The sequence below is a fragment of the Fistularia commersonii genome, chromosome 35 (assembly GCF_037954325.1).
Source record: "Fistularia commersonii isolate RoL2024-O1a breed Wild chromosome 35, RoL_Fcom_v1.0, whole genome shotgun sequence".
Classification (NCBI taxonomy): Eukaryota; Metazoa; Chordata; class Actinopteri; order Syngnathiformes; family Fistulariidae; genus Fistularia; species Fistularia commersonii.
In genome coordinates this window covers 8,814,300-8,830,448 of record NC_141318.1, presented here as the reverse complement: position 1 = coordinate 8,830,448, position 16,149 = coordinate 8,814,300, and the positions used below count along the sequence as shown (strand labels likewise).

Below are 16,149 nucleotides of genomic sequence, written 5' to 3'. Positions count from 1 at the left end.
ACAAACCAAGTCCTTGGGGAGAAAAGTATTTTCACACGCCGCTCGCAATCTGGGAACATCGAGGCGCTGAGGTTCCCCTTCCGTCAACGGGATGAGCTGGCAACTTCTCTCGAGCGCAACTTTACACGCCGGATGACGGGAGCCGAGAAGACCTCAATTAATGTGATCAAATGGTTGCGTGTTATAGCTCGGAGGCTTAACCCCCCACCCCCACCCCCACCCATCCGCCCATGAAAACCTCACACACATTTACGCGCACACACTTGACCCCTGTGACACCTGTCTTCATTGGCTTCTTTTCTCTGGCTAATTTCTTCCTAATCCCTCCCACCCCACCCTTCCCCTTTTGGAAACCGCTCTCTCCGCTTGCCGCTTCCCCTCCTCTCTCGTCTACGTTCTCTCTCAGTTCGCTTCACTTCTAATCTACTCTGCTGGCATGACTTTAAAGAAAGTCAGCTTTCAATGGTGAATCCATCCAACTGTTATTATAGAACATGACAGATGAATAATAACTATTCAACAACGGCCAGTAAACATCACACTTGCCATCTGTAATGAAACAATCAGTGGTCAGTTTCTGATGTGATATACAATCAAAATGTGTGTGTGTGTGTGTGTGTGTGTGTGTGTGTGTGTGTGTGTGTGTGTGTGTTAGTTTGACCCCTAAGATCCAGGGGCTCAGCTGCCAAAGCTCCAGCTAAGACCCTAACAATATCCGGCACAGCAGAACAGATGATTACAATCATTTAAGAAAATACATTTGGCTTCTTGGCTTCTTGCTCTGACTGTTACTAAGACACAACTACCGCCCCACCAACACATACACACACACATACACACACACACACACACACACACTCATACACACACATCAAGTGTTGTAGATGTAAAACTAATTTGTCTTTCAAACTGGGAAAAGGAGCCCATTTATAAAAAGAAACTGCGTTTCCATCAGACATCTAAAAAGTCACAACACTGTTGAGTAAAATGCTAACATGAACGGGTTAATACTGTATAGACTCATTTTCAGTTCAAAAAAGCCAATCCCATGATTTCCTCATCCAAATATTTTAAGATTTCAAGATTTATGAATGATTAGATCTTTAACTAACTATTGGAACGGACATTTAAAAAATAGTGGCATAAGTCCAAGGGGTGACAACTTTATGCAAGTAACAATGTTGACAGGATGCTGGAAATACAAAACCTCGATGATTAGCATTTTTTCTCAAGTTCTGCCATATTAACACATCCCATGCGAGTATTTTTCGAAAAAAAAAAGGCACATGCCAGCGCAAGTCATGTCAACAAGAAATAAGACCTTTCAACAGAGAATAATCAGCTCCATGAATCACTGAAAACATGCTGAATGTATTAGAGCCAAAAAAATAGCACAAACCCATTGTGTTCTAACTTTGGCTGCTATTAGTTCACGATTTTCTTCACACAAACAAAAAACACAGAAGCCAGAAAAAAGGAGGTGTTGTCAACGACAGCAAATTTGAGCGCTAACAAGCTGATCATTTCAAATGTTGTTTTCTTGTCCACGAGCACATTGGCGTGTATTTGGAACTCAGTCTGCATCGAATCAAAGTATCTAAAACGTCACTGGTCGTCCCTGCTAAATTTTTAACATAGCAAGAACATCATCATTATTGGAAAAAATAATGGGGAAAAGAGGAAGGGTTAAACACAAAGGTCAGGGGACACTGAACAAACAAATGTGAATTGACCTTATTTTATGAATCAAACCGGGGTCCTATGTGCTCTCAAGTCAATATCACTCAGGGTCATTATCGCAATTGCAATTTAGGGACAACTATTCATTTTGTGTTTCTACACACTCGACTCCATCCACAGTCTCACCCACTTGCCTCCAACTGGTGACTGACAGTGGAAGGTGCCAAGACGAGGTCTGCTCAGCTCTTCGCCTCCTCTTCCCGCATCCTCATCTGTGCTCATAGTCGGACGGGATAACAGATTGTCAATTCCAATATGGAATTATTGCGATGTTTACAAGATGCCGAGAGACAATTGTGGATCAATCAGCATCAGAGGGTGAAAGGAAATGACCGGATCTTTTGACAGGGAGGTCTTGCTGTGTTGTGACGCGGTTGAAAACCAGGTGTTGAATATATCAGTATATCAGAAAACAGCTACCAGATGATGAACATCCTTTGCACAAATGAGAAAACATCTTATCAGATGCCATAAAAATGTTTTTGTTTTTTTTTTGTACAATTTAACTTTTTACTTTTACACACCAGAGACAATTTATTTTATTTATTTTTTTACCTGTATTTTTAGCTAGCTTGTCATTATCTTGTATGTCTTGCCTGCTAAACAATTTCCCAAGCATGGGACCATTAAATCATCTCATCCCCTAGGTGTGTTATGTGAGAACACATTGTATGATTAACTTTGTTTTTTTGCTGTTGTAAAATGGCTTTTAAAAAAAGAAATTGCCACTTTATCATCAAAACCATCATATAAAAGTTTTATCTCAAAAGCAGCCGCAGCCACACATTCATGCACTACAACAAAAAAACATCAGTTTGTCATATCTGAAATGAATCTGGCTTGATATTTGCTAGAAAGTTTTTAACTCACTGGTTTTTACCAAAAAAAAATTAGTTGCACATCACAACGGGACCTCCTCGTACAGGATAATCCAATGTGACTGGCCAGTTTCGTTTCAGGACGGGGTGTGGCAATTAGGTGTTTTCCTGCAATATTCACCAGCTCCAAAAAAATAAAAAAATAAAAAAATCTGAATTGCTCACATCTAGTTACCTTGTAAATCCTAAACACTTTTAAGATTTGAAGTAGCCAGTGTTGCAAACAAGACAATAAATCCACATGAGGATTCCCATCAGCCTCAGAGAATTCCAGGGCTTGTCCTCAGATTTACCCCACTGTGCCCGTGTGAACATCTCTTATTCTTAAGCCCCGCATTCCTTGAAATAACAAGGTACAGCACGGATGAAATCAAATCACTCCTCGTTTATGTGATGTGGGATTAAGATCCCTACTTCCCACCGACTCAAGCTGCGTTTAAATTTGGAAGGTAGGACGAGAGGACAGGGATTCCCTGCACACTGTGTGGGCTCCTGTGCTCTATATGGTTAGGATGCTCTTATGTGTTTATGTTCTGGGGCACCAAGTGGACTCAAATAAAAAAACTTTGTGGTGACTTGAAGGTATTTTCTGAGAGATAGAGCCTAATCTTCAAACACCTTTCAGTAAAAAATAAAAATAGACATTTAGGGGTGTAATGATAATTATAAAATAATGATGATTATAATAAGGTAATGGGATTGTACAATTAATCAAAATTCACTAGAATTTTTGCCTCCCACAGTTTTCAAAGGGATGCTTTTTTTTTTAGGAGTAAAATATGTCACATTACACATTATTCAGTTCAATCCCTCGAAATGATTTTTTTGAAATAAAACCAGACACAACAGACAGAATGACCATTAAAATAACTATGCAACTGCAGTTGAAAAAAAATAATAACAACTGTAATTTCAGTCTGACACAACAACCATCACATAAGAAAATTGATGAAACTATGTTTTGTCAAATTTCATGCGTTTAAGTCGATAAGGAATTACAATTACAGGGGGGAACCGTGAGGGGGGTCGGAGACCTGTGGGGGTGGAGAGGCGGTACAGAGAGGAACCCTGGGGGTCCGGATCAGGTGAAACAGTGCAGTGCATGTGGACACCATAAAGTGCTTTCTGTTCCTCTCCCTCTCTCTCTTTCTCTCTTTCTCTATCTCTCTCTCTCTCTGTCCAACTTACCGGCTCATCCATCTGCTCCTGTGCGTAATCATCCTCGTAGTCGCTGCGGCTGAAGTCGCTGGCGAGGTTGGTGTAGAGCAGGTAGGCCAGTAGAAGAGATATTCCCAGAAGGTGCATGTTTAGAAAGTCCCAGAGAGTTTATAATCCGCGGACCATAAAAAGGGAGATTTTAAAAAAAAACCCTCCCCTGCGTGTGCGTGTGTGCTCCCCTCTCCCTCCGCCTCTGATGGCACTCTTTCATTTGCGCTCCCTCTCTCTCGCTCTCTCTCTCGCTCTATCTCTCTCTCTCTCCCTTTCTCTCTCTCTCCGTGCACGAAACTCCACCGTGCGTGAGAAGCCCGGTCAGATGGAAACATAAATCCGGCCCTGACGCGTCCATTAAGGGAGCCCACCCTCAAAATAAAAGCATGCAACCTGCGCCTCTTGGAAAAAAAAAAAGGTGCAGGGGGGTCGTTTTTTTTTAAAAAATATTGTCTTTCTGTCGGCCTCTATCGTCAAGTCATGGAAACTACAACGCATACGCAGAAGCGCACTTAAATCCTCCTACCGTCTTCCTCCTCTGAGATATTATTTTCATTCTTTGCAGTCATTTAACCGTGTGTTTCTCCTCTAGAATTCACTTTTTGCTTTATTTTGAAGTTTCCCTTGGAGCTCAGAGCAGGATTTGTGATATCACAACTGCCCCACAGCTTGTTGAAGGGTAGTGGATATTTGTTGTGTTTTCACCCCCTGACAAATCCCAAAATCAAAATAAAAAAATCAAAATAAAATGATAATATATGATTACTGCATTGCAAACCCTGACAATATAGTGCATATTATGTATAGTCACATAGCAGATACAGTGAATAGGAGGAAGTTGATTTGCTTTTCCGACCAATGAAGGGAACAGCCAAGAGTAGAGGAAGAAGAGGATATTGTAAGTATATTGTCTAATTTGATGCATTCTGTCAATATTTTCTTTTATTTTTCACTATTTTTCAGGGTGGGTCCCTCCAACCAGGAGGTTGGCAGCTTGACTCCCGGGGTCCGCGTGCGTGTGGATGTGTCCTTGGGCAAGATACCGAACCCCAATAACTGCCCCATGGCGCAGTAAATATTCATAATTTAACTAGTTTGTAAACAGTAAAATGATGCTTTAGCTTTAAGCCTTAAACAGCTTTTCGATAGATTTTTTTTCTATATCTTTTTGTGATCTATTCTGACTGTTGAAGTTGATACAACTGCAGCCTGTTGGGTCTCATTTGACACTTTATTTAACCTCCAGTCAGACTACTGTTGGATCTTTTGCCAAAGAAATCTCAGCATTTTTACAGTCTATTTCAATTTGCTTATTTGCAATACAAGGGGACAAGGGGTTGTTGATGTGGAGGTTAGTGGTGCCTTTAAATTCCGTTTGTCCACAGTTGTTTTTGAAATATCTAACCAGCCAATCGATTATGTCACTGCAACTTTTCCCCAAAGTTCATTACTTTGTCTGGTTTGTGCATGAAGATTAAACATATGAAGGGTTGGCTTCCAATCTTTTATTGCAGCCTGCAAATGTCAAAAGATTAAAATCATTAAGAGATGCATTTTTTGATAACGGGTGACCTGCAGCGCCGTGTGCGTGACGCGTCCGTTCCGGTGTCCTGTCGACACCTATCCGGATTCCAATCAGATTTATCATCGCAAATGAATGACTGTCTGGGATTTTCCGCTTCCACGCGGTGCTTCTTTTCGTCCGATGCATGTCCAATCCGTGTCACGTGGAGGGAAACCCTCAGAGGGTTGAGTTCATTTTCGAGGACGAGGACAGCCTTAGTGTCCTTGCGTGTTTTTTGAGTGCGGTTCAATTGATTCTCCTGCTTCTTCACCATTCATGTAACTGCTAGAGAGTTCATAAATGAATACTGTGCAGCTTTTAAGGCCTACCTTATACTGCAACTACGCAACACTTCTATATAAAAGGCTAGTGTTGGTAAATTTCCATCAATTACTGATGTACTGTAATATTCATATCTGTGGAAGCCATGGCAAAAGGTTTGTATTTTTTTAATTCAAGACAAGCGTGGATACACAGTTGACAGGCTAGCAGCCGAGCAAGGTTATTATGTTGTGTACTGAGCCGTATTACAAAATAAATGCTTTCCGATGCCTCAAAATAGAAAATAATATATCTGCCCAAGTGTATAACGCACCTGATTTACTCGAAAAGTCATTTCATCCAAATCCTCGGCCAACTTCCCTTAAGGTTTTTGCATCGGAGAGAAAGGATACGTCAGAACATCATTCCTTGAATTTTCCTTAATTTCTAGGCATGGCTCAAAGCAGCGCACCAGAATTCTCTGCTGTTACCCAGTAGTGCCAGTTGTCAGACAATATACAAACAATTACAGCGTTCCGTTGGGGTCGGGTTCTGGGAAAAATGACCGCCAACGTTTGGGGAACGGATGGCCGGTGCTCAATACCGACATCCGGTGAAAACTTAAAAGATGGCGCTTTTGTCTCGCTGGATGCTTCCTCACACTCCTTACTCACGCCCTCTGTCTCCTGTGTCATTTTCATTCTGCTCTTGTCTGTCAGTCTATCGTTCCGAGTTTGTTCATGGATGTCACCGCTTTTGTTATTCCCTTTGAGTTCCCGGTCCTCAGGTGTCGTCGGCTTTTGCTTTCATGTCATGTTTCGTGTACGTCGTCTTTTGCCGTTCACTGAACTGCAACCACGCTGATCCTGTCTGTGTCTTCTCTATTCTTGCTCCTCAATGATCCTCATATTTGTTGCTGTTTACTTCAGAATTGTAACAGCGTTCCCATATTTTGGTCACATCCATCCCCGTAGACTGACACTTGTATTTCCAATATATCAAGATGCTACTTAAACAACCAGCAAAATTACATGAATGCAATTAAGTTTGTTCAGATGATGAACATGTGTATCTGGGTTCAAATCCAAAGCTCGAGTCAAAAGACTCAGGGAAAAATAACTTTTACAATAACAACTCTGAAAAATATGGATAAATACACTGACGCCATATAAATCAGCTAGGATTGTCAAGATGAGTGTACATGGCGGTGAAACAAGCCGGGCCTCATATCAATACACTGTTATAATTCACAGGACTGTATCAGAAAATTAGAATATTGTGATAAAGTTCTTTATCTTCTGTAATGCAATTACAAAAACAAAAATGTTATACATTCTGGATGCATTACAAATCAACTGAAATATTGCAAACCTTTTATTATTTTAATATTGCTGTATATGGCTTACATCGTAAGAAAACTCAAAAATCCTATCTCAAAATATTAGAATATCATGAAAAAGTAATTTTTGTTTTTTTAAGTGCATTACAGAAGATAAAGAACATTATCACAACATTCTAATCTTCTGAGACAGTCTTGTGGGACCACTGATATATACACTACACTTCATTCATTGATATTTATCACTTTATATAAATGCTCTTACTGTATTTGAAATGTGTATTAATCAGTCATATCAATTTCTGTTCAGCATGAAGTAAACCTGATGTGACATACATGTACTTGCTTTAGCAGGCAAGTTAACAGCATAGTAGCATTGCAGTTCTTTACAGTTGCTACTTTTGCTAATTATTGCAAGGAAGTACATATAATAATTTAATACAGGAAATTATGAAAGTTGTTAGAAGTGATGTAACTCATATTCCTTTTGTAATTTTGTCTTTTGAAGCATTTTTTTCCATAGTCGACAACACCATGAGACACATTTGGAATTAGTGCAGCCCAACTGAAAGCATCGATTAGGGTGCTCCTCCTTGTCATCCGCTTCTATAGTCGATCCTCAATCTGATCGTCCAGTACCGCGTAAATATATGTGATCGGTGAGATATCAGCTCCCTTCTGAAAAAAATTCTGTGATTCTGTATTATGAATGGGAGCCGCAGAGTCTAAATATAGCCCTTTTCCACTTGCTTTGAGCTTCGGGATCATTATTCAGATCATTATTAAAACCCCACTGTTTTACATAGAGACAATGCAGTTCCCCTTCTCAGCCCCACAAAACAACGGCTTCTCCTATGTGACATCATAAACCATTTCACAGTGCGGGATCTGCAAGTACGTTACAACAGTCATTTGAAAAATCATTTCGGTCATCACAGCTAAAAATCTGTAGTCGCTATGATCCCATTTAACAGTTGTGACATTATAGGTGATTATGTTGGAAAAAAGACCAATTTATGATCCGAAGAAATCTGTCAACATCTTAATATATAAAGCAAACATGTGACTTCACTTCCTCCACTTGAGTGGATGTATGAAATGGTTTGTGGTCAGTGTGTCACTATCACAGCATCACAATTATCACAATTATCACAGCAAAAAATAACTTTATATAAGGCTTATTTAAGGCTACAACAACTGACCAACCTGCTGTTTGAGGGAGACAATAAGACGCCACTAAACTAATCCCGGGTCCATCTTGTCTAGCTGTGGTTTACCGGAATATAAATGGATGGAGCGTTCAACACTGTAAGATCATTTTTATCAGCCCCTTAATCCAGATATCCACATTTCACTTTGACATGTGCTTTTTTGTCAGTGTTTTGTTTCTTGAAGGTTTATACAAGAAATTGCAACACGTGTTTTTGTGTGACTTGTTAGAGCATAAATCAGTGTTGTTAAGTGAGGGGAAGTCAATTTTTGCATCTCCAAACAGTGCAATTGCCTCTGTCTTGCACTATTTAATCCATAACATGACAGTTTCCATTTTTTAGCATGTGCAGACAGCGCTTTGTCATCCAGTGAGCCAACCACCAGCACTCCCTATGACGCCTTTACCACTGCATCGTTGTTAATTGTTTCCATACGAACTGTAGAATGCAGACTCCACCCTGGGGAATTCACATGTTGACATCACTTCTCGGTTTTGATCGACACAAGCCCCGGCCAGTCCAGCTAGGAGTCCTGTATCCGTAAAATTTGAACAGGATTGGCCTCTATTCTCTGTCAAGAGGCTGCATCGGGATGTCTCAGGATGTCCTCTTGCTGTGTCTTGGAGGGTCAGAAAAACATACTCCCTTCCATACTGTGGGAACACGGGCCGAGTCTTGGTGGAGTAAAAGCGAGTTCGCGGTTTAGCACCTTGCATTTTAGCGGGTCAGTGGACTGCTGAAGGTTGACTTGGATCAATACGTAAGTCAGCTTAGGGCTGAGAGGTGATACCTGTGCTTCAAAACATTCCCTTTTCTTGGTGAAGATTGCTTTATCTATTCAAATGATACAAATCATTACAAAGTTTTCCTTCTGGGATGAGAGACTCCAAAAATAAAAATGACAATGCAGACCTGCGGTAATTGCAGAGACAACTGTAGTACCTTATGAAGAAATCTGCAGGGGGCAGAGCAGTTTGTTCGGAGCACAGGGAGGTGATGGAAAGGAGAGGAATGAAGGTTAGCAAGACAAAATACATGTGTGTGAATGAGTTGGATCCAAGTGGAATGATGTGGTTACAGGGTGTGAATGGAGCTGCCTAAAGGAAACACAATGTCAGCGATGAAACCGTGTGGTTGACAGCAGTTATTTCATATTCAAATAAATTTAAAAAACTTCCTATGGTGCAAATCCTGAAATAATTAAGCAGTTCTGCAAAACAGTAAATGAAAGTTTTGATGGTCACTGAACACGGAGTTCAAGGCTGGTCATGTGCACATCCTGGAACCTTCAGTTAGAAAAGGGTGGGGTTCAAGTATCTTAACACTAAAGAACAATGGCAATGCACTGCTAAACACTAGAATCAGAGGCCGTCCTCCCAAAGATTAAACCAACATACACATGGAGATAACTATTTAAATGTTGCCTCACTGCCATTCAGCTTAGATGTTGCCTGTTTGATTAAATATGACTTGAATAATATCTCTATTAACTTCTTGTCAAAATCTTGTTGCGGCAACTGGACTGAATTTCTCCCGTCATCCGAGAACTGAGGAAGCCTCTCGGGTGAGGGCTGAAACGTCTTCAAGTGAAGAAATGCAAGTCCAGCTGCCGCGACAAGAAGATTTTGACAAAAATTCACACTGACCTGGATGACTGAGAACCTCTACAGAAATTTCTTTTCACTGATAGATCGCCATTCCTTTCTTTTCTTGAACGGTATTTATTGATTTTAAATCTCCATCCAGGCTCACCGCTTTGTCGGCGTGAATGTATGGAAACCTTTTAAGTTTTAATTTTTGGTTTATCTTTTTGGAATACATGGTATTCAGGTCTGTTTAACTCAAGTAAGCAAGTTACTCAGAAAAGGCATTAGAGACTGTTTATAAATACAACTGTGTTAGAAGTCACTTTGAGAGGGTAACGTGAGGAAAAAGGTCTCGCGTTTGCAAACTGGAGTAAAACCCTGGTCGAAAATGTTCTAAAGACCTAAAAATACTGGTGGAATTGTCATGCTCGTATAACAATGGGTTATTCAGGGCGCGCAGACATGGCGTATGATAATTGGGTAGCATGACCTGTTTTTTAACTGTGCCACCCAGGATTGGTTCAAAGTGATAACTCTGCACTGCAGCACTGATTGTTGTCCATCCAGAAATTCATTACACATAATATTCACTCACCTATTGTCTTTTAGGTTATTGAGGCCTTCTGAAATTCCCCCTGCGACTCATTATGGCAAATTACTATGAGGTACTGGGAGTCCGAAGAGATGGATCAGCAGATGACATCAAGAAAGCGTCAGTTGATAAATATTATCATTTGCAGTCATTTATAAGCCCCGATTGCCTACTGAAAACTTAAAATAAATATCGTAAAAACGCTTTGTGTTGGGCACAAGATTATTTGCTGTTCTTTGCCTCTTATGTTCTCATAGAGGTTTCTCATCTTGCATCAGGTGAGGGAGCATCATTTTCTTAATGACAATTGCATGTCAAGTCCAATGTGAGTTATTTGCACTTATGCCCCCATGGATATCCTCTTGACCCCACACAATTCAATTGGCCGGAGATTTCTCTCCATGACAAGAGAACAAATGTCAAAAAAATACACAACAGCAACCTGACTTGTATTCTTGCTAGAATATATTGGTCCCCTGAAAAACACTCACAGGATCAGTATACATATAGTATGTATAGGAAACAGAATCCATGCACACAGCAGCCTCAAGGTTGTATTCTGTCTGGCAGAGCAAAACTGCTTTAAGACACACCTTAAATATCTGTATGCAAATCATCCAGCAACATCCGAGGAAACATTCGATGTGGCGTACAGTTGGAGCGGGAAAAACACAGACAAGCTCAGGCACACACTCGTACCCACACAAAAATCTGAATTAATAAATGATGCAATGTCAGAGAGGAACATTTGCTAATCCACCGCAGTTGGTTTTCAAACAATACATGTTTTTGCAAGATTATGATACAGTTATGACACATAGATGAATATTTCTTACATGTTCTTGCGCAGGTACAGGAGGCTCGCCCTGAGATGGCACCCTGATAGGAACCCTGACAACAAAGATGAGGCAGAGACCAGGTTCAAGGAGGTGTCGGAGGCGTACGCAGTCCTGTCTGATGGTACATTTGACTTTTCCCCTGCCTAACTAGCAAGCAGGGAGGGAATTACACAATTGAATCTATTGTGAGACATATCAGAGACACAATATGTGGAGTAATATTTTGGCGTCAAAAAATATCAATAACATAAATGTCCCAAAAAGGACAAACTGAAAAGGTGTACAGTGCAAGGAAATCTTAGTTGCTAAATGCAACAACAGACTACACAGTGGTGACAAAAAGTGAATTTTCAGCCCACTTTGGTTGGGCCATTTTAAGATGATTCTGAAATATCCCTTTCAGTGATCACGGTTTCATAGTTAAAATAAGATAAGATAAGAATAAGATAAGAACAACTTTATTTATCCCCTGAAGGAAATTGTTGTGCCAGAGTTTCAAGCAAAAACATAACAATAATAGATAATAGTAGGAAGGAGGGAGAATAAGAAACACAATAAAATATAAATTGTCAAGGTTAAGGGTATCAAGTGTTGATCAAGTTTGTAGCCTCTCGCTAAATGCAACAAAACTTTTTCCTAACCTCGCTTTCAACAAAATGAACTGCATTGTTAAGCCTTAAAGCAGTTGTTTCTTCTCTGAATTCTGCCTTATTTTTGCAAAAAATGTGCAATTTCTCAGTTTTTTCGTTTTCGATAGTGTACTGCTCGTGTTAAAGTATCACCATACATGAAACAATCCTGCAACCCTTACAAACATTCACCCAAATGCAGCTCCTTTACTTGACTTATTGCCATAGTGTTGCAGTCACTGGTGAAACCACCACAAGGAAACGGTGATGTGCTGTGTTTGCAGTTTTCTACATAGATCGCTTGTTTTTTAAATGTGGTTCTAAAATTCAGGACATTTAGGCATCAAGACTATTATCTGCACTGCATGGCTGCACAGCAGGTAAACCCCCTCCCTGGTGCAATGATGTGTTCTGGCCCCTCTGAGCATTGTGAATTCAGCTAGTCAGTTGATTGACGTTACACAGTAATTACACAGTGCTTAATTTACAGATCAGCATTTATACAGGATTACGTCTGTAAGTAGGATGGCATGAAACCTAATCTGTATATTTTTATTATACCATAATTGTTCTCAGTATTGATACGTAATCCAATGATAGCATTTACTTTGATCGGCTTTTAAGGATGTTTACTTCCTGTGTCACAGCCAACAAGAGGAGCATATACGACCGCTATGGCCGAGAGGGACTCGCGGGAAATAATGGAGGAAGAAGTCAGTGCGTCTTTAACCTCTTTAGCCCAGTTTTATCGATGGACTTTGATTGGCCTAGACTCAAATATCGTCATATGTAAGCCAGAGGTCTGAAATGAATGTGTTGTACCCAATTGGCTGCAGTTATCAAATATTTACTGGACAATATCCCCTTCTTTAACTTCCTCTCATCTCATTGTAAACGCTTACCATTGTCTTATTAAATTTCAGGTAATGGCTTGTTCATTTCCATCTGGTTGTTCAATATTTCAAGTCATTTCTTATTTATTTCAAGATTATGTTTCGCTGGTGTTCCTTCGTTTTGTTTCATGTTTGTTTCCCCCCCATACATTTGACAGCAAGTTAATCCTTCTGATTAGAAAAAATACAATGGTAAAATGAATGTAACATAATCCAATGAATTATGGCTACCAGAATAAACATTATATTTTCATGACGAAAATTGGCACCTTTTCTTATATTTACAACAAAACTCTGTGTATCCAATAAGTATAGATTTTTAACGGTCAAATCACTGGTAATGGAGCAAGTTAATATTTCCATAGATTTCAGACTTTTAAAGCAAAATTACATGTAATGTGTAAAATGTACATAAAAGAGGATGATATGAGATAAAATGTCTTGCTGTTTGTCAGGAGGGCATTTCCCTGGTGGCGAGCATAGTCATGGATCGGACTCCATGGGCGTAGCAGAAGAACTCTTCAGGCAATTCTTCGGCGGCAGGGGCCCAGCCAGTCCTGGTAAGTCCTTATAAGTTTGTATAAGTTTATCTATATGGCTTATCCTGCACTCGCCCACGGCGGGCTGGAGCCGATCCAAATCATAGAAGGGTATAAGACCCCCCTACATATTAAATCCAGCACACCTGTGAATATAACCTTGCTCATTTTCATGTGGCTGGATTTTTGCACGGAACTATCTGGAAGGAATTCTGTCAAAACACTTGAGAAAATGAAGCTGGTCAGGAAGAGGGCAAACAAAACTTTTCAATGGATAGAATTCCTTTGTGTTACTTACAGTAAGAAGGTTCCCAGTTAAAGTCCACTGGGTGACCAAGGTCTGTATTGGGTTTGCCTGTTGTACTTTTGTTGAAATAAGTTCTCTACTAGTTCTTCGCTTCCTTCTACAAACAAAAAAAAAAAATCCTGTGGGTTAATGAAAGACTCTAAATTTTACACTCTTGTGAATGAGAAAGAGAAGGTTAATAACATGACCTTACACAAATCAGCCATAAAACGATTGTCCTTTAATGATTAACTTTGTGCTTTTGTGCTTTGGTCCCTATATTCACTATTATTAACTGCAATTATTTTTTATTTTTATTTTTATTTTTATTTTTATTTTTATTTTTATTTTTATTTTTATTTTTATTTTTATTTTTATTTTTATTTTTATTTTTATTTTTATTTTTATTTTGAAGAGGGCAGTTTCCCCACTGGAGAAAGTAGGAATGGATCCAATACAATTCACATTGCAGAAGATCTCTTCAGGCAATTCTTTGGAAGCAGGGATGCAGATGTTTTTGGTGAGTCCCACTGCGCAGGATGGGAATGTACAGTGTCCTTCACCTTTCAGTATAACATTTAGCCATTTTGAATTTTTGGATGTCTGTAAAGCTTGTTAAACTGATAAAATCATTCTGGTGTATCACTATGTTCTCAAATTTAGTCCGGTGTCCATGTTCTGATTCCAAATTTTCTGACGCATTTATCAGGCATTTTAATGTGTTTCACAGTTTCACATTTGATATGTAAAAGGGAAGGAGTGTAGCTGGATCAATAGATATTTTAAAGATTAGCTCAGTGATGCTGGAGTCAAGCTCTTCTCTTTGCATGCTTTTACATCTGCAATGGATTTCCATTTCAGAAAAGCACATATAACTTTTCTATGAGTACAGTGTATTTGAAATTTGGACTTATAACAAGGCGGGGGGGCCTTGCACAGAACAGGTGCTGCAATCAAAGTGATATTTGTTTGTTTTCAGGGCGCAATTTCCCAACAGGAGAAAACAGCATTGGAGAGAGCCCATTCAGCATTGCTGAAGAGCTCTTCAGGCAATTCTTTGGAGGCGGGAGCTCAAATAATCCATGTAAGTCACTTAATTTTTGTAAATCCAACGTTTGATACATGCTCTAATTTGTTTTTCGTTTTTTTCCCACCCTTGAAGCTACAGAACCATATGGCAACCATCAGGACCAAGGTCAGGCAAGTCGCAGCCGGACAGATGGGTCATTATCCTGATAGCATTGCATAGTATTGTCACCGCTTGTGGCTTTATATCTTTTGACCAAAGTAAGAAATCATCCTCATGAATAGCAATGCAGTTTCTGTAAATGTTGCATTCTTGACCTGTGGACAATTACGCTGTACTATGTTGTTGGCTGCCAAATAAAGCCTGAAGCTGAGTGTTGTTACTATGTTTTATGACCATAAATGTATAAGATAAGTCAAGGCATTATATAAGAACAGGCCAAAAAATAAAAGAAAAAAAGAAATTAGCCTCCATTGTCCTTTGAACTACAACCTGCAACATAATTGTAATTCTAGTGTTCAGCTACTATAATGATAACTAATGCAACTATCTGCAAGAATCTGGTGAAGTTTTGATCTGCTTGGCTCTTTGTATATTCCACATACTACATACCACATTCTTTGTATATTCCATATACTTCCACATAGATTTTTTGCATCTGATGAAAATGAATGAACAGTTGTGTAGCTGCACTTGTTGCCTTTATATCACACCAAGATTGAGAGTGTTAGTTCTGTTCCCAGGAGTCCCCACATCTCTTTTTTGTAGTTTATAGTTTCTATTTTCTTTGATTTACTAATGTTTTCCTCAATATGTGACTCATCAGGATTGTTCCCAGAAGAAAGTGAGGTTTTTCTAACTTTCTTGTTTCCAATCTTTGTTTTGCTTTGTTGCGTTCAAGTCTGTCTTTATCTATTTCTGTATCCTTTTGAGTTCTTCTACAGGAATGTATTTGCTTTGTTATTTGTTACTGAAGCAACAAAATAGAGGAATAGAGGTGATGTGCACCATGGTGATCATAATAAAAGAATACAAAGAACTGATCAGTAACTATATTTTGTATTTCATTCTCAAATTGAATAAAAGAAAAACAATAACTGAAATAATCCAAGATGGACCCTTGAGGAATCCCACAGGCCTAAGGGGCAAAAGTGTATGAAAGACTGACCTTAACAGCTTAGTCTGAGCAGCAACATATATTGGGGCTACCTTTCATGCTACTGTGTACATCTTGAATGTAGTTCCAAAAGCAATCCCAATCTGATCAAGTTTTTGGTTTTTAACAGCTCTGCAACCTCATTTTGAGAGTATTGTGCATCTTAGTGATCAATGCTTTTTGTGCTTGAGCAATGTCTATTACTGTGAGGAACTGTCCGCCCTCCGTGGTTCTGAAAGTGCAAAGTTCAGCACATTTTGACCAAGAGCGGATAGCGATGCAACCTGAAAGCTCCTCAAACTGGAGCTGTCTTTCATTTAAACACACTGATGTATGGATATGAACACACTTGTTAATGCACCATAATTCCCTGTGTGAGTGCCTGCAGGAGTTTAAGGGA

The 16,149-nt window shown here is 39.5% G+C and overlaps 1 protein-coding gene across 1 annotated transcript in view; it reads right to left on the bottom strand.

Annotated features, from left to right (window-relative positions):
- The window catches only part of vegfc (vascular endothelial growth factor c), a 72,399-nt gene extending 68,155 nt beyond the window's left edge, over window positions 1-4,244 (bottom strand). Inside the window, exon 1 of the mRNA XM_086142391.1 lies at window positions 3,807-4,244. Coding sequence (XP_085998517.1) covers window positions 3,807-3,923 — 117 coding nt within the window. The 5' untranslated portion in view covers window positions 3,924-4,244. The remainder of the gene's footprint in view (window positions 1-3,806) is intronic.
- Window positions 4,245-16,149: the final 11,905 nt, after the last annotated feature.